The sequence below is a fragment of the Megascapheus bottae genome, chromosome 25 (assembly GCF_031878675.1).
Source record: "Megascapheus bottae isolate mThoBot1 chromosome 25, mThoBot2.hap1, whole genome shotgun sequence".
Taxonomy (NCBI): domain Eukaryota; kingdom Metazoa; phylum Chordata; class Mammalia; order Rodentia; family Geomyidae; genus Megascapheus; species Megascapheus bottae.
In genome coordinates, this window is record NC_143533.1 from 17,178,472 (window position 1) to 17,201,369 (window position 22,898).

A 22,898-nucleotide genomic window follows, 5' to 3' on the forward strand; every position below is an offset into this window, starting at 1 on the left:
TTTAGTGGGTTCAGAAAGAATTAAGTGACACTGTATTCCCTCTGGCAGACTCAAGATCATGCTCCTAACCCTAAACATACTTCTATGATCAGATGTCTTTGCATGCCTAGCATGTTTCATGACAACTACTGCTGCCACTCATGAACACACCCTGGGACAAAGCAGCAGAAAAACTGGGAGGGGGAGAGGGGAGGGGGGAAGGGAAGGGGAGGGGGGGAAGGGAAGGGGAGGGGAGAGGAGAGGAGAGGAGAGGAGAGGAGAGGAGAGCTGAAATGAGGCTAGCTATCAGTGTCTACCATACCCCAAGTATGTACATTCCCTTCTTCTTAACTGTGCTGGGAGCTTGAGAATGAATCTGAGCCTCCATTCAAATGGAGGAACCCATTATACAGTAAATTCCAGTCGCTTATTGCTCTTTCTGCAAGGTTTCCCTGCATGTTTTTAAAAGACTGAAATTAACAAGGTGTTAATTTTTTAACTTTAAATTAACTAAGCAAAAAAAAATACTGCTTGTGTACTTTGCTACAGACACAGATGACTACGGAAATCTATCAGCTCTGAGGAATCCCCTTTTATCAATAATAACAGATGAGTAACTAAAACCAGAATGCCTGACCTGGGTAAGAAACAGTGCCAACTAACTAGAATATTAACACAATGACTAATATAATATATATTACCTGAATAGTCTCCATGGTGACAAGCCAGAAAAAGTGAAATAATAAACATTTTCCACAGCACCATAAGGTTTTAAAAATACTATTTCAGTACTGTATGATCCTGATTTTGGTCCATCATTCCTCTGACTGAAAAAAATTGTTATATAAAAAGAAGATGTAGGCACAATTATAATATGAAATGACATCTTGCTGAAGAACTTGTATGGCATACTTACAAGGTCCCTGCTTCGGCTACAACCCATTGAGTACAGTGGATTCAAAGGCCAGAAAAGAGTTTTGCCATTTATATACCATAGTCACAAATTTTAATTTGCCAAAAAGATATAAGTAGTAACTAACATATCTGTCATACTAAAAAGTACTTTATATGGGTATGCTTTTATACCGTGCTTTTATGAATTCTGTTTCTACTTATTAACATTTTCTAAATGACTCTGGATTTTTAAAATAAGGATGTAGTGATCCATTTTCAGTTTTAAAATAAAATAGAAATGCAAATGGAAAACAGACAAAAGTGATAGCCAAATTATCTGGAATTAAATGTAAGAAGTTATCTACAGTTAGAAACCTACCACAGATTGAATTTGTCCAACGTCCAGCATGCTCATGGATTTCCTACAACTGTTAGTGTGTACAATGCCAAACAGGTTCAACACTGACCCACACAAAACAAGATTAAAGTACTGATTGACCCACCATCAAACACACTGCATTCCAAAGCTGAATTTGAGTTAGGTTTGGGATTATCAAATTCATTTCCTTCTTCCACTAATGCTAAGAATTGAGACTTGGCTTTACTACAAATTGTTAGTGCTAGAGTAAACTTGCTATAAAATCATGTATAACAAAATAAATATTTTCAGTACCTCCACACTAAATGATATATAAATCACTAGCATTTTATAACATAAGCTTAGGTTACTGTTTTGGAACCCAAACATACTGTACAATCCTGAGTAGAAGGTTAGGGATTACTTTGAGAATCTTTCTTAACTAGGTATAAAAAACAAAACCACATAAATCAAAATTTGTCATAATCCCTATTTGCATTAAAAGTATATGTGCATTAAAAGCCAGGCACTGGTGGCTCACGCCTATAATCCTAGCTACTCAAGCAGCTGACATCTGTTTTGGATCATGGTTCAAAGCCAGCTTGTGCAGAAAAAGTCTGTAAGACTTTTATCTCCAATTAACCACCAAAAAGCCAGAAGTGGAGCTATGGCTCAAGTAGTAGAGCATCAGCCTTGAGCGAAAAAGCTAAGGGCCAGAGTCCAAGCCCCAGTACTGGCACAGAAAAAGAAGGGGAAAAAAAGTACCATGAGTTCTTTTCACTTTGGTAAATGAGTTTAGCTATGTAAACCATTTATCTTGATAGAGTAAAATAAAGCAGAGCTTCTGCTAGGATTCCTCCATCACCTTTTGACACTGATATGATAAATAGTCCGGTAGAGCAGGGCAGGAAGATCTGAACCACAAGGCTAACACATCAGCGTGAACTCGGCAATGCAATAAGCAGGGGATTGATGGGAGCAGCTGACAGGCCAACAGCCCTTCACTGCCTACAATAAAACAAGAATGAAAACCTACTTAATACATAGACTTCTACACACACCTCCCCAAGAATATACAAATGGACAGCAAGCACATAAAGAAATAATCAATGCTCAGAAAATGATAAGGTAATTCATCAAAAACTTGAATTTGGAATTAAGCTGATATAACCCAAAGAAATGTTTCTATAATCAAGTTCATAGCAACATTATTCACATTAATCAAAAAGTAGAAGTAGGGCTGGGAGTGTGGCCTAGTGGTAGAGTGCTTGCCTAGCATACACAAAGCCCTACGTTTGATTTTCTGGTACCATATATAAGAAAAAGCCAGCAATGGTGCTGTGGCTCAAGTGGTAGAGTGATAGCTTTGAGAAAGCTCAAGGACAGTGGTCAGGCCCTGAGTTCAAGGACTGTCAAAAATAAAAATAAAAATAATAAAAAGTAGAAGTAATCCAAATAGATCATCAAAACGTGGTAATTCATATAGTGGAAAAGTATTTGGCTGGAAAAATGAAAGACATCTTCACAAATGATACAATGTGGATCAATAATGAAGATACCAGGCTGAGAAAACCCAAACATGAAAAGACAAATGTTATAGGATTCCACTACATAAGTTACCTAATACAAAAAGTAAACAGTGCTGGGCACGATGGGTCATGCCTGTAATCCTAGCTACTCAGGAGGCTGAGATCTGAGGATCAAGGTTCAAAGCCAGCCTGGGCACCAAAGAATCTGAGAATCTTATCTCAAACTGACCTCTAGAAAACGGGAAGTGGGGCTTGACTCAAGGGTGGTATCCTTGAGCTGAAGAGCTCAGGGACAATGGCCAGACCAAGTTCAAGACCCATGACCCACAAAAAAAAAAAAAAAAAAAAAAGGAAACAGTGGCTTCCAGGGACCAAAATGGGGAGAAAAAGAATTAGTGTTCAATGGATACAGAGTTTCAAATAGAATGTTAAGAAAAGTTCTGAAAACTGAACACTGATGGTTCATGTTTATAATCCTAGCTATTCAGGAAGCTCAGCTTGAGAATTATAGTTTAAAGCCAGAATAGGCAGGAAAGTCTGTGAGACTCTTATCTCCAATTAACCACCAAAAAGTACAAAGGGAAGGCATGAGTCAAGTGCCAGGCCTTAAGTTCAAGCCCCAGAACTACCACCACCACCACAAAAAAAAAGTTCTAGAAATGAACAGTGGTGATGGCTGCACAATAATGTGATGTACTTACTGTTACTATGTTACTTACACATGGCTAAAGGGATAATCTTTATTTTTTCTATAAAAAATGTCCTTAATATGAAAAGCACACTTATTTGAAAGATATTCATATTAAGAAATATAGCTGTAAGAGATCTGACACTTGCAAGACTTGGTTTGTGTTCTGATGGTGACAGGACTGCTCTATGTCTTCATAACTGTACCAACCTACAACGTCAATAACATGAAGTCGTAGTTTCTGCTGCAGCACATTTAGGGCAGAAGGCAGAACAGCTTGAGATGCTGATGTTTTTATATTCTGCTTCACATCATTTGCAAAGGATAACCAGAGTTTTCCAAAGTCTTCAGTTGAGATTTTTAAAGGTCTGAAAATAATTTTACAATTAGGCATATGTATAAGAATGTAATAATGTTAAACAAGAAAATACACTTCAAAGGACTCGTGGAAATATAATCAGTGGGTCTCATAAAATTTATGTTGTGTTTCATCCTCCAACATTCCTGTATACTGGATGTAGAAGACACTGAATTGCAAATGTTTTTTTCAATACACTATCTAATTTTATCTCAGGGAATTAAGTCATTTTAATAAGGCTATAGCAAGTAATGATTTATGTATACTTTAGATTTGGGAATATTCAAAGTCATGAAAAGACAATAAACACAAAGACCCTTAACTTTTAATTAATTAGGCTAAGAGAAAGCATTTGACCTAATAGCCCTGGATATCTCTGGAGAGAGATTATTGGCAACTTTCATATCTTACATTTTTATGTAGCACTTAACTGTTATGATGAGTATGAAATGATTCAACATTCAAGACAAAAGATATTTTTAAAGATACAGAGGATTTTATAAATATGTACAAAACAACTGTGTGATACACTTTCCCATTCTTCAGAATACTAGTGCTCATCCTGGGGCCTACCTTCACAATTAGAGAAGGTAAGATTGTTTTTTTTTTTTTCCTTTGCCAGTCCTGTGGCTTGAACCCAGGGCCTAAGCACTGTCCTTGAGCTTTCTCAAGGCTAGCGCTCTACCACTTGAGCCACAGCACCACTTCCAGCTTTTTTCTATGTGGTACTGAGGAATCAAACCCAGGTTTTTGTGCATGCTAGTCAAGCACTCCACCACCAGGCCAAACTTCTGGCTCAAATGTAAGATCCCTTATAAGGTTAGATTTTATCTAACAGCCTGGATATACCTATTCATTGACAGTTGATAAGACTTGTTTTTACTAGAAGATTTCAAAGAAAGGGCAAAATTTACAGTAGTATAACATAAGTGGATGTGTAGAGGTTAAAAAATTCAAATATTCACAGGTATTTCATATTCTTAGCTCACTTCAAATTGTTCAAATACCAATCAATAGATTTTCTAGAAATGAATACAGAACTAGAAAAAAAAACTGTTCTCAACTTTTTTGTAATATACATACTATCTACTATGATGCTAAATGTTCACTGCATGTTTTTTATTGCACTATATAGTTAATAAAAGGCGAGTATTTTTCTTACAGATCTCTAAAGCTTAACAAGCAAGACTTCATGAAAAAAAATACAAATGAGAGAAAATTTAAAAGCTTTAAGAGTCATGTAAAATCTCTGACATTATTTGAGATTAAATACTACTTTCGTGGCTAGGCGCTGGTGGTTCACACCTGTAATCCTAGCCACTCAAAAGGCTGAGGTCTGAGGATCAGAGTTCAAAGCCAGCCTGGGCTCTAAAGTCCGTGAGACCCGTATTTCCAATTAACCACCAGAAAACTGGAAGTGGTGCTGTGGGGCAAGTGGTAGCCTTTAGCTAAAGAGCTCAGGGACAGCATCTAGGCTCAGAGTTCAAGCCCCATAACTGACCAAAAATAAATAAATAAATAAATGAATTGTGTGTGTGTGTGTGTGTGTGTGTATTACTTTCTTTCAAAAGTTTCTACAGGTCATCCCTAGTATTACCTCAAAAAGGCCATAGAATTCCTCAGCATCCTAGCTGTTTATCCCTTCATCTCACCAATCACATGACTGTTCTATGTCTCCTCCTAGATTAGAAGCTGTCTACAGAGGAGACTGTCTAACTTTAATTGGTATACTCTCTATCACTTTGTGTAGTGCTGGTTCTAGAAAGAAAGCCTAATAAATATTTCCTGAAAGAGTAATTTAAATTAATATTCTGGAAAATATTTACCTAATAAAATCTAATAATGATAAGTTGATGGAAAAGTCCAGCTGAACAGGGTGTACATCTACCATCTGATAAGTCAGGAAACCAGAGAGATACCCTTCTGTAAAAGGTTGCTCCACCTGCACACAATGCTGGAAGCTTGTGATGCTTTCTGCGTCCACCACAGGCATCCGGCATCCAGGCTGCTCTGTGATCTGTAAACAGAGTGAAAAAACATTACAGTAAGGATCAATACTCTGTATGAACACTTTCTTTTTTTTTTTTTTTGGTGAGTCATGGGGCTTGAACTCTGGGCCTGGGTGCTGTCCCTAAGCTCTTCAGGTCAAGGCTACTGTCCTACCCCTGAGCCTGGGCCTTGTCCCTGAGCTCTTCAGCTCAAGGCTACCACCCTGCCCCTTGAGTCTCAGCTCCACTTCCCATTTTCTAGTGGTTAACTGGAGATAAGAGTCTCACGTTCTTTAATACCTAGGCTGGCTTTGAACTGCAATCCTCAGATGTCAGCCCCCTGAGTAGTTAGGATTACAGCCATAAGCCCCCATGCTCGGCTTATGAATACTGATTTTCTGCTTAATTGAAGTGGCACAAAAGCTATAAACGGGGTAAGTCAATAAACTACATTATGAAGATGACTGAAAAAAGAAAAAAACTATCACGTACAGGCCTCTGGGTTTGATTTACTACCATCAATTTTTATTTATTTACTTTTCTACTTGGGTTGGCTTCAAACTGTCATCTTCAGATCTCAGCCTCTTTGAGTAATTAGGATTATAGGCCTGAGCTACAGGCACCCAGCACCAAAATTTTTTTAATTGTTTTAAAGATTAAAATCTAATCTGACACTTGATTTCCCCCTTCTACCCCCCAATCCTGGAACTTGAACTCTGGGTCTAGGTGCTGTCCCTGAACTTCTTTTGCCCAAGGCTAGCACTTAAGCCACAGTGACACTTCTAGATTTTCTGAGTAGTTTTATTTGAGATAAGAGTCTCATCTACTTTCCTGCCTGGGATGGCTTTCAACTGTGATTCTTAGATCTCACTCTCCTAAATAGCTAGGATTATAGGCATGATCTACTAGTACCTGACTACTAGATTTTTTTTCTTTTTGGTAGCCCATGGAGGCTTGGACTCTGAGCCTGGGTGCTGTCCCTGAGCTCTCCAGCTCAATGCTACCTCCATCTCAAGGTCTTCAGTGCCCGGGCTGGCTTGCTGGCTTAGAACTTTGATCCTTAGCCTCCTGAGTGGCTAGGATTGCAGGCGTGAGCCTCCTTGCACGGCTTTGTGTGTGTGTGTGTGTGTGTGTGTGTGTGTGTGTGTGTGTGTGTGTGTGTTACTTTGGAGCTAAGGAGAAACAGAACTGATCTTAGTACTCAGTTTAAAAAGTAAATCAATGAGAGAAAAAAGGAGACACTATCCATTTACCCTTCAATAGTCTTACTTCTTTATGTTCCATTGCATTCTGTTAACTAATTTGAGAATTTAGTTGAAGTGACTACAGGAGTGACAGAGGAGATATTTAAAGAGTGAAAGAAAGCCAGGTACTGCTGGCTCACACATGTAACCTAGCTACTCAGGAGGCTGAGATCTGAGTATTGCAGTTCAAAGACAGCCCAGGCAGAAAAGTCTTATTTCCAATTAACCACTCTAAAACTGGAAGTGGAGCTGTGTCCCAAAGTAACTAGCCTTGAACAAAAGAGTTCAGGGACAGAGCACAGGCCCTGATTTCAAGCCCCACAAATGACTAAAAAAAAGGAGGGAAAAAAAAAGAGCCAGGTGTAGTGGCTCACACTTATAATCCTAGCTGCTCAGAAGGCTGAGATCTGAGGATTGAGGTTCAAAGCCAACCCCAGGCACTATAGACCATGAGACTCTTATTTCCAATTAACCACTAAAAAACAGGAAGTGGTGCTGTGAGCTGAACAGCCCAGGCCCAGAGTTCAAGTCCCATGACAGACCAAAAAAAAAAAAAAGAGTGGAAGAATGGACACAAAATGTGCACTGAAAATAACAAAATATCACTTGTCATATATCACTTATAAGTATTCTACAGATACTGATTCATTTCATCCTTGCATTATGTAGTAGTCATATTTTGTTTAAACAAGACAGGCACAACGCAGTTAAATAAGCTGTCATAACAGTGTGAGTCTGGGCTCTTTGCTGTGATCTATCAAAACTCACTTTATATCTATGGCCTTCACCAATCTTTAATATGCTTCCTTCTTATTTTCTTAAATAACTTGTCCCTACTCACAAAACTCACACCTCTTACCTGTTTTAATAAAAGAGGTAGGGATATGGAAGGAATTTATAAAATGCAAGAGCCACCAGCAGGAATACTGAGTAAGTACTGTCCATTGAAGGAAACCATTGTCTTACCTTGAAATTTTCTGCAGGAAAAATTTCTAAGTGAGCGCTCTTCAACTCCAAATCAGTCTTATTAGCGACTAACCAGACCACCACTAAACAATCATCTTCCCAAACTTTGCAAGAAGACACTGATATGGTTTCATTATTACAGACCTCTGTAAGACTTGAACACAAGCACTCAGTAGTTTCTTCCAACAAAGAAGAAACTACAGAGAGTTCCTTGGCAACTAAGGCTGTAGTCGAGGGAGAAGGATGGAAAATTTCCATGCTGTTATCAGCAAACAAAGAAGGTGCAGACAGGCTACAATTTGAGAGCTTCTCAACCAAAGGCAGCTCTGTGATGGACTTGGAATCCAAAAGTTCTGAACTGAGAGAAAATTCCTTTAGTTCCTTGTCTCCTCTATCCTGTAAATTATTCAGATGATCATCATCTTCACAGACCATGTTTGACAAAGAACTGAAGAAAGCACGGGCTGTTTCTCCACTTCTGACTTCCTTGAGTTTTGATTTCCTTCGGAACTTGTGAGACACAGGGTCTGTTTTTCCTAGCTGAAAATGGAACACACGGTTCTATCAAGCATACATTAATAGAAATCACACATCAATAAAATGTTAAATCATAAATATTTTTATTATCTTTAAATAGTTGCACAAAGGACCCATTTAACATAGCAGGTTATAAATACAATGCATCTTGATGAGTATAAATTTTAAAATGCTGTCAGCTACATAATTTGAACTATTAGCTAAATCTTGGTTCTCAAGTTCATGTCTCTGTCCCCCTGGGAACTTCAACACTACATGGCACCTTTTATACTCCATCAGAATACTAGTTCCACTTTTATGCCTTCTACATTCCCCTCAAGGCCCCAACACCTTCCACTTCTCAACATAGGAGTCTCACTTCCCAATTCAGAAGACATTTAAACAAAAATCCCATTCCCCTCAAGGCCCCAACACCTTCCACTTCTCAACATAGGAGTCTCACTTCCCAATTCAGAAGACATTTAAACAAAAATCCCATTCGTTTCACTAAAAAGGAGAAAAACAAGGGGCAGGGGGAGGTAGTAAAAAGGTCAATGCTGCTTTGTTTCTGTTGGTTGCTGTGATGTGTTGCTGCTTTGGGACTTTTTTTTCATTTTATATATGTTTCATTTTGGATACTGTCTACTTTGCCTTCAAAGGAGACTGCAGTCTGCTGTTAATCAGCAGGCCAAAAGACAGTGAACTCACATCAAGTCTGAAGAAAATGGGACCCAAATGGTGAGTCTAGATATAGATAAGGCATGTGACCTAGTTTAACATGTCACCTACCAAGCTGACAGAAAGATGACGAGGGAATTATATGTCTCTCTAATCACAACCTTGTATGAGGTGACTTCTTCCTGAAACGGATTATGTGGTATACTTAGATGTTCAACATAGCACCTGCTCTATATAATTTTCCAATATTTCACTATGAAAACAATTCATCAGTACAAAAAATTTTGAAAGTCATAATCCTAACATCTAAAGACATTAATTATCAAACTTGTTGGGTTTGCCTAGCAAGCATAAAGCAAATTCAAATCCCAATACTGCTCTCAAAAAGCAGTAACAACAAAAGCTGGATGCGGTGGCTCACGCCTGTAATCCTAGCTACTTAGAAGGCTGAGATCTGAGGATCTCAGTTCAAAGCCAGCCAGGGTGAGACTCTTATTTCTAATCAACCACCAGAAAACCAGTGGTACTGTGGCTCAAGTGGTAAAGGGAGAACCTTGAGCGGAAGAGCTCAGGGATAACACTTAGGCCCAGAATTCAAGTCCCATGACCAACCAAAAAAAAAAAAAAAAAGAAAAGAAAAAAAAAAAGCATCAACAACAAAAAGAGACATAAATGAAGCTGGGAGTTTGGCCTACTGGTAGAGAGCTTTTCTAGCATGCACGAAGACCCAGGTTCAATTCCTTGGTACCATATACACAGAAAAGCCAGAAATGGTGCTATGGTTCAAGTGGCAGAGTGCTAGCCTTGAGGAAAAGAGTCCAAGGACAGTGCTCAAACCCTGAGTTCAAGCCCAGGACTGGCCAAAAAAAAAAAAAAAAGAAACATAAGCCACCATTTCAGAGCCAAAAGAATTTGGGACAAACTATACAAAGCTGGAAAAGAAAACTATTCAAGAAAAGAAATATGATTCAGACTCTGATAATGATTTAGAGCTCAATTACAAGGTGTCTGTTTATTTCTGTTTACATGTTTTTATAAATTCCATTAATTTCAATACCCAGATAATCAAATACTAATACACTAGAATTTTTTTAAAAAGACATAAATAAAACTTTACAGTCCATGTGCTGTTTTAGTTTTATTCTTGCAGTGCTAGGGATTTTACCCAAGTACTCAAGAATTCTACCCAACTACTCTACCACTGAACTACACCTTCAACCTGTACTCCATGGTTTTTGTTTAACATATTGCACTTTTCCTTTGACTAACCAATTTTTGTGGCTAAATACCAAAGAAAATATAATCTATGAAATTATTCTCCTACAGTTGTACATCTAAATTGGCTAATTACTCTACTAAAAACTCATTCTGAGATGCACTTTTTCATAGATATATCAATAACCTTGTTGATTATTATTAACAACAACTCAATCATGCCCTCCTTCATTAGAACAAGGTCCCAGCTATCCACAGGGGAAGGAGTGCCCCTAGTCATACTTGTCACTTTTTTTGGACCCTGATCTCTGCTTCAGCTAGATAGATGAGAGAGCACACCTGACTCAGACTGACCAGATTTTTTCCCTCAGGGATATAAGGGGTGTGCCACTGGCAGCTCTGGAGCTAGAAAAGAATGGCAAATGAGAATTGGGAGAGCTATTTCCTACCATGTATACATGAAAGCCAGGACGTTTTTAAGAGTAAGGTTTCTGTACAAACAGCAGATGGACTTTTAAAGGAAAAAAGAAAAAAAAAAACCCAGCAGATTACTTACCAGATGGACTGTATTTTCTGACCCTATCCCAACAAACAATGATGACGCCAACATCTGCTTTTCTTTCTCCTCTTTAGACTGGGTAAGGACTTGAGACTGGTCTCTTCTTGTTATACCTTGATCTCTATTCTCCAATATTGCCGTCTCTGGGGGACCAGTGGGAGCTTCTGCTTCATCACCCCCTTTGCTCTCTTTCCTCGGAAGATAGCCCTCTTTTCCCCACAACTTCTTTACACCTTCCAGCTTCAGGCTATTTGTCCTAATGAGAGCAATGAGTAAAGTAAGCCAGTCTAAATAATGGACAAATATTTACTTTGCTTGAGTATATTTTCAAAACACATTAATACTGCCCATGAGCTTTAAGGAGGAAAAAACTTTTAATTATATTTTATGTAACAGAAGTAAACACCTATCTTCAGACTTTATTTTCATTATAGGCAACTTACCCAATTCTCTAGTCAGAGAATTTAAGGCAGTAGAATTCCAAAACTTTAGAATTCTTAGATCATTTCATTTAATTGCTTGAATAAGTTGTATGAAAATAGAACTACTATAATAAATCAATTTCTTTCCTCCACTGACTTAAAAGAAAAGGACTTACTTTTGATTCTGACAGGCCAAAGATCAGAAATGACTCAAGGGGTTTTTTTTTTTGTTTGTTTGTTTTGCTTTGTTTCTGTTTATGTGGTACTGAGGAATTGAACCCAAGGGCTTTATGCATATACTAGGCAAGCACACTATAACTAAGACATATTGCTACCCCTCAAGTTTCTATAAAGGTATTAAACATAAATTCAGAAACATATAAATTCATAAATATAAATTCATGACATAAAATTCCATTGAAAGTAAAAACATTATTCAAATACCCTCCTATATGTTATATGTACTTTTTTTTTCTTTCTGGCCAGTTTTGCTCCAAGCTGTAGTACTCTACCACTTGAGGCACAGTGCCACTTCTGGCTTTTTCTTTTCTTTTTGTTTTTTGTGGGCCATGGGGCTTGAACTCTGGGACCAGGCACTGTCTATGAGCTCTTCAGCTCAAGGCTACTGCCCTACCCCTGGGCCTAGGTGTTGTCCTTGAGCTCTTCAACACCACTTCCCATTTTCTAGTGATTAACTGGAGATAAGAGGCCCAAGGACTTTAATGCCTGGTCTGGCTTTGACCCCAATCCTTAGATCTCAGCCTCCTGAGTAGCTAGGATTACAGTGTGAGCCACTGTGTTTGGCTTTTATGGCTTTTCTGTGCTAACTCCAGGCACAAAAATCTGAGAGATTCTTATCTCCAATTAACCACAAGAAAACCAGAAGGGCTCTATGGCTCAAGTGGCTCTGTGGCTCACGTGGTAGCACAATAGCCTTGAGCTAAAACAATCAAGAACAGTTCCCAGGCCCAGAGTTCAAGCCCTCCCCCCCCATCAACACAGCAAAACAAAACAAAACGATATAAAACATATCATGGAAGAATTTTTAAAAACATGAGTCATCTTGCCTAGATTATGACACTATGCAAAACATATGTTTGGGGGCCAGGAGTTTGATCTAGTGGTTAGAGTGCTTGCCTAGCATGCACGAAGACCCAGGTTTGATTCCTCAGTACCTTGTACGTAGAAAAAAGCTGAAAGTGGTGCTGTCGCTCAAGTGGTAGAGCACTAGCCTTAAGGAAAGCCCAAGGACAGTGCTTAGGCCCTGAGTTCAAGCCCCAGGACGGGCAAAAAACAAAAAGGTTTGATTCCTCAGTACCATGTACGTAGAAAAAAGCCAAAAGTGGTGCTGTGGCTTAAGTGGTAGAGCACTAGCCTTAAGGAAAGCCCAAGGACAGTGCTCAGGCCCTGAGTTCAAGCTCCAGGACTGGCTAAAAACAAAACCAAAAACAAACAAAAAACTTATTTGTTTTGGCAGTCCTGGGGTTTGAACTCAGGACCTCATCCTTGTTAGATCACTCAAGACACCACTTGAGCCACACCCTCATCCCTTTTCTACTTTATTCTAGTATTGTATACTGACCAAAATAGTTCAGAATGATCACAAATTTTCTTCGCTAAACTCAGTTTTTAGATAATGAGAATGAGGGTGATGAGTATTATTAATGTTGGTAGTTACCATTTTTCAGTCACATAATGCAGACTTGCCTTATGTTTATGCATTTCACATACAAAATTTCAACCTATTATGTTTCTAATAGTAATTTAATTGTATTTCCAAAATCAAAGTCTAAAAGAATAAAACTTGACTCTAAATCAGATATTTAAGAAAAGGTGAAGCAATTTTCAAAGTGGCTACCCAAAAGCTGTGGAAGTGTTTCCAGTCATGTATCCAACTTCTACTAGTCAGAACTTTGTTGAATGTTTATCTAATAGCTGCCAATCCTTCCAATGAGCTCGTTATAAGAATTTATCTGACATAAACAGATTGTGAGGACTGTAGAATATGCTTATATACTTATACAGAATGCTTAATATCTGCTAATAAGTTTTGATATACTTCTTAAAAGTTTAAAATATGGAACCAGGAGTTTAGCCTAGTGGTAGAGTGCTTGTCTAACATACATGAAGACCCAGGTTCAATTCCTTGGTACCACATACAGAGAAAAAACCAGAAGTGGTGCTGTGGATCAAGTAGTAGAGCTCTAGCCTTAAGAAAGTCCAAGGACAGTGCTCAGACTCTGAGTTTAAGCCCAGGACTGGCAAAAAGAAAAAAAAGAGTTTAAGGTAAGTAGCAATAACATACACATTATTACACAGTATTGCACATCTTGTGCTGTCTTGGAAATAAGGAAAGCTTTTAAAGGATAAGGGCATGCTGGACATTACCAATATACTGAAAGCAATCTGAAATGGGAATATGAGCAGAATTTAATATTAGGAACCCTTGAAAGGGTTCAAATACAAATCTGTCTCTCCCTTTGAATGATTTGAAGACCCTTGAAACAGTAAACTTTCTGGAAAGTCATCCTAAAATATAACAAAGATTGATTATCCAAAGCTGAGACAGAAAGCAATGGAATGTTAAAAAGACATATTATACACTCCAAAGTTCTCAATTTTAATAGGAAAGCTACTTACTCTTTCTGGCTGGTCTCAGCACTATTTCCAGATACATCTGAACCAAGAGAAATGCCAGCAGGAGATTGCCGTCCAGTGAAACCAGATGAAGGAAAGGAGAGTCCATATGGTTCAAAATTGAGAACTACAATTTTAAAACAGTAACACAGGTTCATATTTAAAACAAAGCCAAAAAACAGATATATTAGGTTCTATTCACCACCAAAATAACTGAAATTGAAAGCCAGTGACAATTTTTCATGGTGAGAAGCTTTCAAGATGATTTGATCAATGCTTTGTAGTAATAATAGTAAAGCAGCTACGGGTAACTTAAGTTGTCATACAGAGTGATCAGAAACAAGCTGTACTTCATTTTTCCATTTTTACCTCTCTCAGAAACTAGAGAAGAATTCCACGAGAAAAGACAATTGACAAACCAGGCCTTGTGAAAAGTTGCTGCTCTCATGCAAAAATATTTAATGAGCTCTAAATGAAGAGCTGACCTTGTTTGTTTAACAAAAGTTACTAGGCACATTTTTTATCAAATAAACTGATGGAGAACTCAATGTGAAATCTTCACTGACAAGCAACAAGGAATATTCAGGCTCTAATTCTTTTGAATCTATATAACTTACATGAATTCAATCAGCCAAGGAAATTCATAGTTATGGGAGTAGACCAGATTGTGACAACCTCCATTCTCCCTTTCATTCTGAACTGGGTACTTGGGTAGCCAGAAAACAGACACTGCTAAACTCCTTTTATCATGTGACTGTATTCTGGCCAGTGAAGTGATTGATGTGCATACTTGTATGGATCATCTGGGACAGGTCTCCCTGGAAGGGAAAACAGTATCTTCTCCCCCTTCCATCTTTCCTTCTGGCTAGCATGAAAGTTTGTTGTTGGAATGCAAGGAGCCATACTGGATCATAAAGTGAAACATTCAGAGGAAGAATAGCAGATAAGCCTGGGTTTTTTGTAATCATAAAGGTGTCATCCACAATGAAATACCTAATTTCATTTTTTCTCTTTAATGAGCAAGTAATCACCATCCTTTAAATTGTATGTAATTCTTCTCATGCCTTTGCTTTAGTTTTTGGCTGTTGGGGCTTGAACTAAGGGCCTCAAACTTATTCATTTAGCTTTCTTGCTCGTGACTGGTTCTCTACCACTTAAGCCACACCTCCAGCCTAGCATGTTTCCTTGTTAATCAGAGACAGTGTCTATTGGACATTTTCTTCCCAAACTGGCTTCAGATTTCAATTCTTCAATTTCAGCCTCCTCAACAGATAGGATTACAACTGGAAGCCACTGGTTTCATTTCTTTGCAATTAGCTAAAATTAAGTCCTAACTCGTAAATGTATTTTTTTCAGACCGTATACACTATAAGAAAAAGTACCTTCTAAACTGGGCACTGATGGTTCAGATATAATTCTAGCTACTTGGGAGGCTGAGAATGGAAGGATACCAGTTCAAGGCTATATAGATCCTATGAACCTTTTCTTAATCTTTTTTTTTATTGTCAGGTTATAGAGGGATTACAGTAAGGATAATTTTTTTTTCATCTCAAAAAACCTAGGTAGGGTAAACAAATCACAAGCAGATTTAAAGAGCAGTAATAAAAAGTAAATGCTCTTACTCATTATTTATATAACTATAAAATCAAGTGTAGAAAATAATTATATCCCTACAACCTGACTTAATATAGGCCCATAAAAAAACCCACCTTTTTCCTGAGAAAGCTTTTCTTCCTGGCGCTGATGGTGAGGTTTGTAAGGTGCTACCCCCTGACTCAGTCCTTCAGCTACAAAGCCATCCAGAAACGATAGGGACACATCCACCTGTATTAAAAGTTAAGCAAAAATTACTGTAATTTATATATCCTTACAGAGCTTAAGTAAAAAACAGAAGCTTTAATTCTAATAATACTACCCAACTCTAGCTTTCTGAAACATCAGCTCACTAAGCTAAGAACCACGCAATGTAAATCTTTTGAGTTAGTATTATTTTATTCCAATGCAATGAAAGCAGAACTATTAGGGCATCTATCAGGTGCTATGAATGAGACAAATACAATATCCACCCTGAGGAACCTTATAAATACTAAAAGAAATAGAAATGCATACTACAAGTAAGATCGACTGTGTTGGCTTTCTGTTACAAGGAGGCCAAAATTCATTGGCAGAGCAGGTGCCTTTTGGATACAGGAGAGAATCAATTCCTATCTCTTTCAACTTCTAGAGATGCCTGCACTCTTTGGCTTGTGGCCACGTCATTCTACTCTTTCTTCTTCTATTGTTTCTTTGCCTTTTTTCTGATCTTTGAGATTATCTTATATCATGACCACCTAGCTAACTTCCTTTCATAAAATACATCATGCCTATTAAAACACTTAAGCTAACATAACTTAGACCACACAAATTTTAAAAACATGGAACTCATGTCTTACCACCATGTCTTCACAACTCCTATCAAATGGAAGTAAGCTCTTCATAAGCTCCACATTCTTATGCAAATGTTTTAATTCAAATGCCTGCTGTCTCAAACAAGTATCCAAAGAGGTGGTAAATTCTTGGATTAATTTCTCAACTATATCAGAAGATTGTGCTTGAGGTGTCAACTTGGTTATAGCAGCAATTAACCAGGCTTTTGTTTCTGAAGAAATGAACTCTTTCATAAGTAACTTGTATAACCTGGTTATAATCTCCTCAGGTGTTTCTTTATCTAAGAGGTAGGAATATTCTCCTAAAACCTATGAGAAAAACAGAAATATTATATCAAGTTACACTGTACTCTATACTCAGCCTACTGATAGTGTTTTTGTTGTTGTTGTTTCTTTTGTCTGTTGTGGGGCTTGAACTCTGGGTCTGGGTGCTGTCTGTGAGCTCTTCAGCTCAAGGCTACAGCCCTACCCCTTGAGCCACAGCCCTACTTCCCATTTTTTTTTTTTTTTGCCAGTCCTGGGCTTGGGCTCAGGGCTTGAGCACTGTCCTTGGACTTTCTCAAGGCTAGAGCTCTACCACTTGAGCCTCAGCACCATTTCCAGCTTTTTGCTATGTATGTGGGGTACCGAGGAATTGAACCCAGGTCTTCGTGCATGCTAGGCAAGCATTCTACCAGTAGGCCAAACTCCCGGCCCCCAAAGATTTTTTTTTTTTTTTCTTTGCCAGTCCTGGGCTTGAGCTCAGGGCCTGAGCACTGTCCTTGGACTTTCTCAAGGCTAGAGCTCTACCATTTGAGCCTCAGCACCACTTCTGACTTTTTTCTATGTATGTGATACCGAGGAATCGAACCTGGGTCTTCATGCATGCTAGGCAAGCACTTTAACCACTAGGCCAAATTCCCAGCCCCCTACTTCCCATTTTATAGTGGATCATTAGATAGGAGTCTCTGTGGTCTTCAGTTTCAGTGCCCCAGGCTGGCTTTGAACCATGATACTCAGATCTCGGCCTCCTGAGTAGCTAGGATTACAGGCGTGAGCCAACCATATTTTTTAATGTAGATTAAACATACTCACATAGTGAAGAAATAATTGAAGAATCCGTAGATTTGAAGTTTAAGAGTATATCAAAAATTGGGGCCGGGAGTTTGGCCTAGTGGTAGAGTGCTTGCCTAGCATGCATGAAGACTTGGGTTCGATTCCTCGGTACCACATACATAGAAAAAAGCTGGAAGTGGTGCTGAGGCTCAAGTGGTAGAGCTCTAGCCTTGAGAAAGTCCAAGGACAGTGCTTAGGCCCTGAGCCCAAGCCCAGGACTGGCAAAAAAAAAAAGCTCAGGGACAGCTTCAGGCCAGAGTTCAAGTCCCAGGACTGGCAAAAAAAAAAAAAAAAAAAAAAAAGACAAATGAGATAGTAGAAAGACTTGATAAGTAAGCAAACAAGACTTTAGAAGATGAACCAGGAGTTTGTCCTAGTGATAAAGTGCTTGCCTAACATGCACAAAGACCCAGGTTCAATTCCTTGGTACCACATACACAGAAAAAGGCTGGAAGTGGGACTGTGATGGCTCAAGTGGTAGAGCACTAGTCTTGGAAAGCCCAAGGACAGTGCTCAGGTCCTGAGTTCAAGCCCCAGGACAGGCAAAAAAAAAGAAAAAAGACAAAAGAAATGGAAGGTAACCTTGGACAAAGAAAACTGACAACTGAAGGAATTAACTAAGTACAACTGAATAATGTTATGTTTGGAGGAAATACATAGTCATATTTGTTTTTTACTTTTAAAAAGTTATAAAAATGTGTAATACATTTGCTCACCCAGCTCATAACTTGAAGAAATTTCTGTGGGTACAACACATTTTCCATATCTAGTAAAGTGAGATAAGACTGAACTGCATAGAGTCTTAATTGTTGATCTTCTGTTTCATCATCAAAACCTATGAAGAAATTTGAAACACCATTTTAATATCCCCAAATTTCCAAATGACTCTGTAATCATTTTTTAAAATTTTAAAACATTACTAACCTTCTGCTAGCAGTCTCAGAAAGTTATTGGGAATATCAGGGTGCATTACATCTCCACCCACTGAAAACACAGCATTCATTGTCTGAATAAACCAAGAATTGTCAGGAGCATATGTGTCCAGTGTTAAGTATACTTCCAAATTAAAAGTATCTTTTTTGCAGCAATCCTTTGCAGAATAATCCCAAATCAGACTACAGTGGCATGTTTATCTTTAACCTCTTCCACAAAATGTTCTCTACCCTCGTTCTATACTTCCTTTCACATACAATGTCTGCTTAGTAATATTAAGTTGGATCTATTCAAAGAACATTGTACACATCCACAGAATTATCACAATCATGCCCCCTTGTGCTACTGACACAGGCTAATAAATTTACTTTTTAAACTTAATAAATTGTTATATACCACGTTAATAAGCATTCAGTAAGTAAAAATAAATAAATTCAAATAAATGAACAACCTAAGTAAGAATAAATAAATAATGGGAAATTAGGTCCATATCAGTTGGGTTAAGTGTGATGTATTTACCTGAATAAGTGATTTAACTTCTTTTCTATTATATTTCTCATTAGTGCTGAAGTTCTATCATTGAGCTGTAGAGCTGTAACAAGGTCTAGAACTTAATTGTATATAAGCGATTGACATAATTTGATTAGTGTTATTCATTCTCTCTTGGATTTAAAAAACACAGTAATAATTTTATGATTTGTAAGGTTCCTAACTTAAAAAAATAAATGGATAGAGACTAGGACATTTGCTTAGTGGTGGAGTGTTTGCCTAGTATGCATGAAGCCCTGGCTTCTATTCCTCCTTACCATCTATACAGGAAAAGCCAGAAGTAGTGCTGTGGGTCAAGTGGTAGAGTGCTATCCTTGAGCAAATGAAACTCAGGGACATTGCGCAGACCCTGAGTTCAAGCCCTAAGGCTGGCAAAAAAAAAAGGGGGGGTAGATGGGTAAAGAATACAAAATTGTAACAGGAGATTCCAACCACTACTGTGTGACAACTTCCAGCATAAACAATATCACAAAGGAATTATTTTAGGATCCCTATCCTTCTCCAAAGCAAGAACTTCTACTCAGAAAAAAAACAGTGGGAGCAGCTGGTGCCAGTGGTTCATTCCTGTAACCCTAGCTACTCAGCAGGTGGAGATCTAAGGATCTCCCTTTGAAATCAGCCTGGGCAGGAAGGTCTGTGAGACTTTTATCTCCAATTACCACCAGAAAACTGAAGTGGTGCTGTGGCTCAAAGCAGATTACTAGCCTTGAGTAAAAAAGCTTAAGGGCAGTGCTCAGGGTCAGAGTTCAAGTCCTACAATTAACAATAAATAAATAAATTTTGAAAAAAAAAAGTGTTCAAAATGAAGAGTGCAAGTTACTGCTAGGTCCCTATCGCCAGTGAACATGCAAGTCTGTATCAATCATATTAAGATAACTATAACCAAAGGTATTTTATGACTCAATATCAAAGCAAAGGATATTTCTCAGCCAGTTCAGCTATTTTGCCGACCAAATTGACAATAATATATTCTTCTTTACTCTGATGTAAATATTCAAGCATTTTCTGGACAATAACAGTTACATTCTGTGTGTTTGTAATTCTATAAAGAAGTTCCAGTGTCTATTTAACAAAGGAAAATAGAAACAGCATTATAAACCTATGCAGGACAACATCAATAAATACAGTAACACATTTAGAAATAATACAGCTGAGGGGCTGGGAGTTTGGCCTGGTGGTTAAAATGCTTGCCTAGCATGCATGAAGACCCGGGTTTGATTCCTCGGTACCATATACATAGAAAAAAGCCAGAAGTGGTGCTGAGGCTCAAGTGGTAGAGCTCTAGCCTTGAGAAAGTCCAAGGACAGTGCTCAGGCCCTGAGCTCAAGCCCAGGACTGGCAAAAAAAAAAAAAAAGAAATAATACAGCTGAATGGCTTATTTTTTTACTTAGGTCTACTAGGTAGTTAATAGCTAATCAAGAAATATAAACTTCATCTAAAAATTGCTTAAATTAAAATTAACATGAGATATTTAAGACCTGACATTTCTGCGTGTCAAAACATGTAAAAAAAACTAGGGGCTGGGAGTTTGGCCTAGTGGTAGAGTGCTTGCCTAGCATGCATGAAGACCTGTGTTCAATTCTCGGTACCACATACATAGAAAAAGCCAGAGTGGTGCTGTAGCTCAAGTCATAGAGCTCTAACCTGAGAAAGCCCAAGGACAGTGCAATTTCCCCAAATTATAAAAGTTTAAATGTCTCTGCTTGTGTGTGTATACATGTATTTGTAAGTATACATTCTTATAAATCTAGTCTTACTATGGAATCCTATCAATAACTCGCCAGGTAGGGAGCACTTTCAAACTTACCCTCTGTAATCTCTGAACTATGCATTATATAGATTACATAATTTACACTAAATTTATTTCCTGTTCCATGGCCTGTAACTTGGCATTTCCAGAACTGAATGGAGTTACAGAGGTAGGAATTACATAGCAAAACATCTTTTTATATCCAGCTTTAATAAGGCCTTCTTTCTTCTCCTTTTTTTTTTTTTTTTTTTTTTTTTTTTTGATGAGTCATGGGGCTTGAACTCTGGGCCTGGGCGCTGTTCCTGAGCAATTCAGCTCAAGGCTACCGCCCTACCCCTGGAGTCACAACCCCACTTCTCATTTCCTAGAAATTAATTGGAGATAAGGTCTTAGCCAGGGTGGCTCATGCCTGTAATCCTAGCTGCTCAGGAGGCTGAGATCTGAGGATTATGGTTCAAAGCCAGCCTGGGCACAAAAGGACCAGAGACTTTTATCTCCAATTAACCTCTAGAAAACGGGAAGTGAGGCTTGGCTCAAAGGTAGGGTAGTGGCCCTGAGCTGCTCAGGGCCAACTCCCAGGCCAGAGTTCAAGCCCCTGACCCACAAAAAAAAAAAGAGTCTCAAGGTCTTTAGTGCCCCAGCTGGCTTTGAACCTTGATCCTCAGATCTCAGTCTCCTAAGTAAGTAGGATTATAGGTGTGAGCCACCACACCAGGCTCAAAAATGCCTTTTAAAAGTCAAAACTTATGGCTGTTTAAAAATTACAGTCATCAAATAGAATATAGTATTCACTCAAGCTCTACTTTATCTCCTTACTTTTAAGATATTTAAATATTTATTATATTCACTCCTTTTCATCTTTACAGTTTTTTTATTTTGTTCCAGTCCTGGGGCTTAAGGCCCGGATGCTGTTCAACTCCACTAGCTCAAGGCTAGTGCTCTACCACTTGAGTCACAACTCTACTTTTGGATTTTTTGGTGGTTAATTAGAGATAAAAATCTCATGGACTTTCCTGTCCAGGCTGGCTTTTGAATGGTGACCCTTCAGATCGTATCCTCCTGAGTAGCTGGGATTACAGGCATGAGCCACTGGTGCCTCGCTTTATCTTCATTATTTTTACAAATCAGGGCTATCAATGTTCAAGAAGTAATGTACTTACTACTTGACTCATGTAATTGTAACCCCTCTATACATCACTCTGATAATAAAATACAATTTTTTTAAAAATAGGAATTTAAAACCTTGGCTTGTTGTGATTACACTCCTATTATCCCAGCTACATGGGACCCAAATATAGGAGGACTGCAGTTTGAGTGGTCCAAGCTAAAAGCTTTTACAGATGTAAAATTTTTCCACCATTATACTGTTTATAATACATACTCTTAATATCTGGGACTAGAATTCAGGTCCCCATATCATGCTTAGGCTATGAAGACACTAATGAAGCCAGGTGGTGGTAATCCTAGCTACTCAGGAGGCTCAGATCTGAGGATCATGGTTCAAAGCCAGCCTGGACACAAAAGTCAATGAGGCTCTTATTTCCAATTCACCACTAGAAAACCGGAAGTGGCATTGTAACTCAAGGTGGTAGAGCACTAGCCTTGAGTTGAAGAGTTCAGGGACAGCACTCAGGCCTACAGTTCAAGGCCCACAGCCAACCAAAAAAGAAACAACAAAAGATACTAATGAACTCAAAATAGTTAACTTCACCTAAACTCTTGTGAGTCATAGATAGTAGTATATGCCTATAATCCCAGCATTTCAAAGTCTGAGTCAGGAGGATTATGAGTTTAAGACCAGCCTGAGCTACCTAGCAAAACCCAACCTCAAAACACAAAACGAAAACTAAAATACAAATTCTTGTCAATGTTGACAGAATTAAATATACAGAAAAGTTAAAACACACAGTCTGACACTTTAACCTCTCTCCAGAACACCACCAAAAAGTTTAGAAATGTTAACACTTTACGTACACTATTCAAAATTCCAGTTTACCTCTCGTTTAATAATGGGATCGGGATGGTCTAAGCATTCAATTATTGTCATCTGGTGTTGAAGAGCCAAGGTGGGATCCTGTTGGATAACATAGGTAAGAGCCTTCAGTCCTAGACA

General features: G+C 38.3%; 1 protein-coding gene across 1 annotated transcript in view; it reads right to left on the reverse strand.

Moving 5' to 3' along the window:
- Nucleotides 1–1,422: 1,422 nt before the first annotated feature.
- Nucleotides 1,423–22,898, reverse strand: part of Ap4e1 (adaptor related protein complex 4 subunit epsilon 1) — a 38,591-nt gene continuing 17,115 nt past the window's right edge. The window contains exons 10-21 of the mRNA XM_090358418.1: nucleotides 22,782–22,891; nucleotides 19,957–20,096; nucleotides 18,477–18,589; nucleotides 18,269–18,387; nucleotides 16,464–16,766; nucleotides 15,741–15,855; nucleotides 14,035–14,158; nucleotides 10,970–11,228; nucleotides 8,005–8,544; nucleotides 5,633–5,823; nucleotides 3,659–3,816; nucleotides 1,423–2,239 (exon numbers count right to left, since the gene is read on the reverse strand). Of these exons, the coding sequence (XP_090214544.1) occupies nucleotides 2,079–2,239; nucleotides 3,659–3,816; nucleotides 5,633–5,823; nucleotides 8,005–8,544; nucleotides 10,970–11,228; nucleotides 14,035–14,158; nucleotides 15,741–15,855; nucleotides 16,464–16,766; nucleotides 18,269–18,387; nucleotides 18,477–18,589; nucleotides 19,957–20,096; nucleotides 22,782–22,891 (2,333 nt within the window). The 3' untranslated portion in view covers nucleotides 1,423–2,078. The remainder of the gene's footprint in view (nucleotides 2,240–3,658; nucleotides 3,817–5,632; nucleotides 5,824–8,004; nucleotides 8,545–10,969; nucleotides 11,229–14,034; nucleotides 14,159–15,740; nucleotides 15,856–16,463; nucleotides 16,767–18,268; nucleotides 18,388–18,476; nucleotides 18,590–19,956; nucleotides 20,097–22,781; nucleotides 22,892–22,898) is intronic.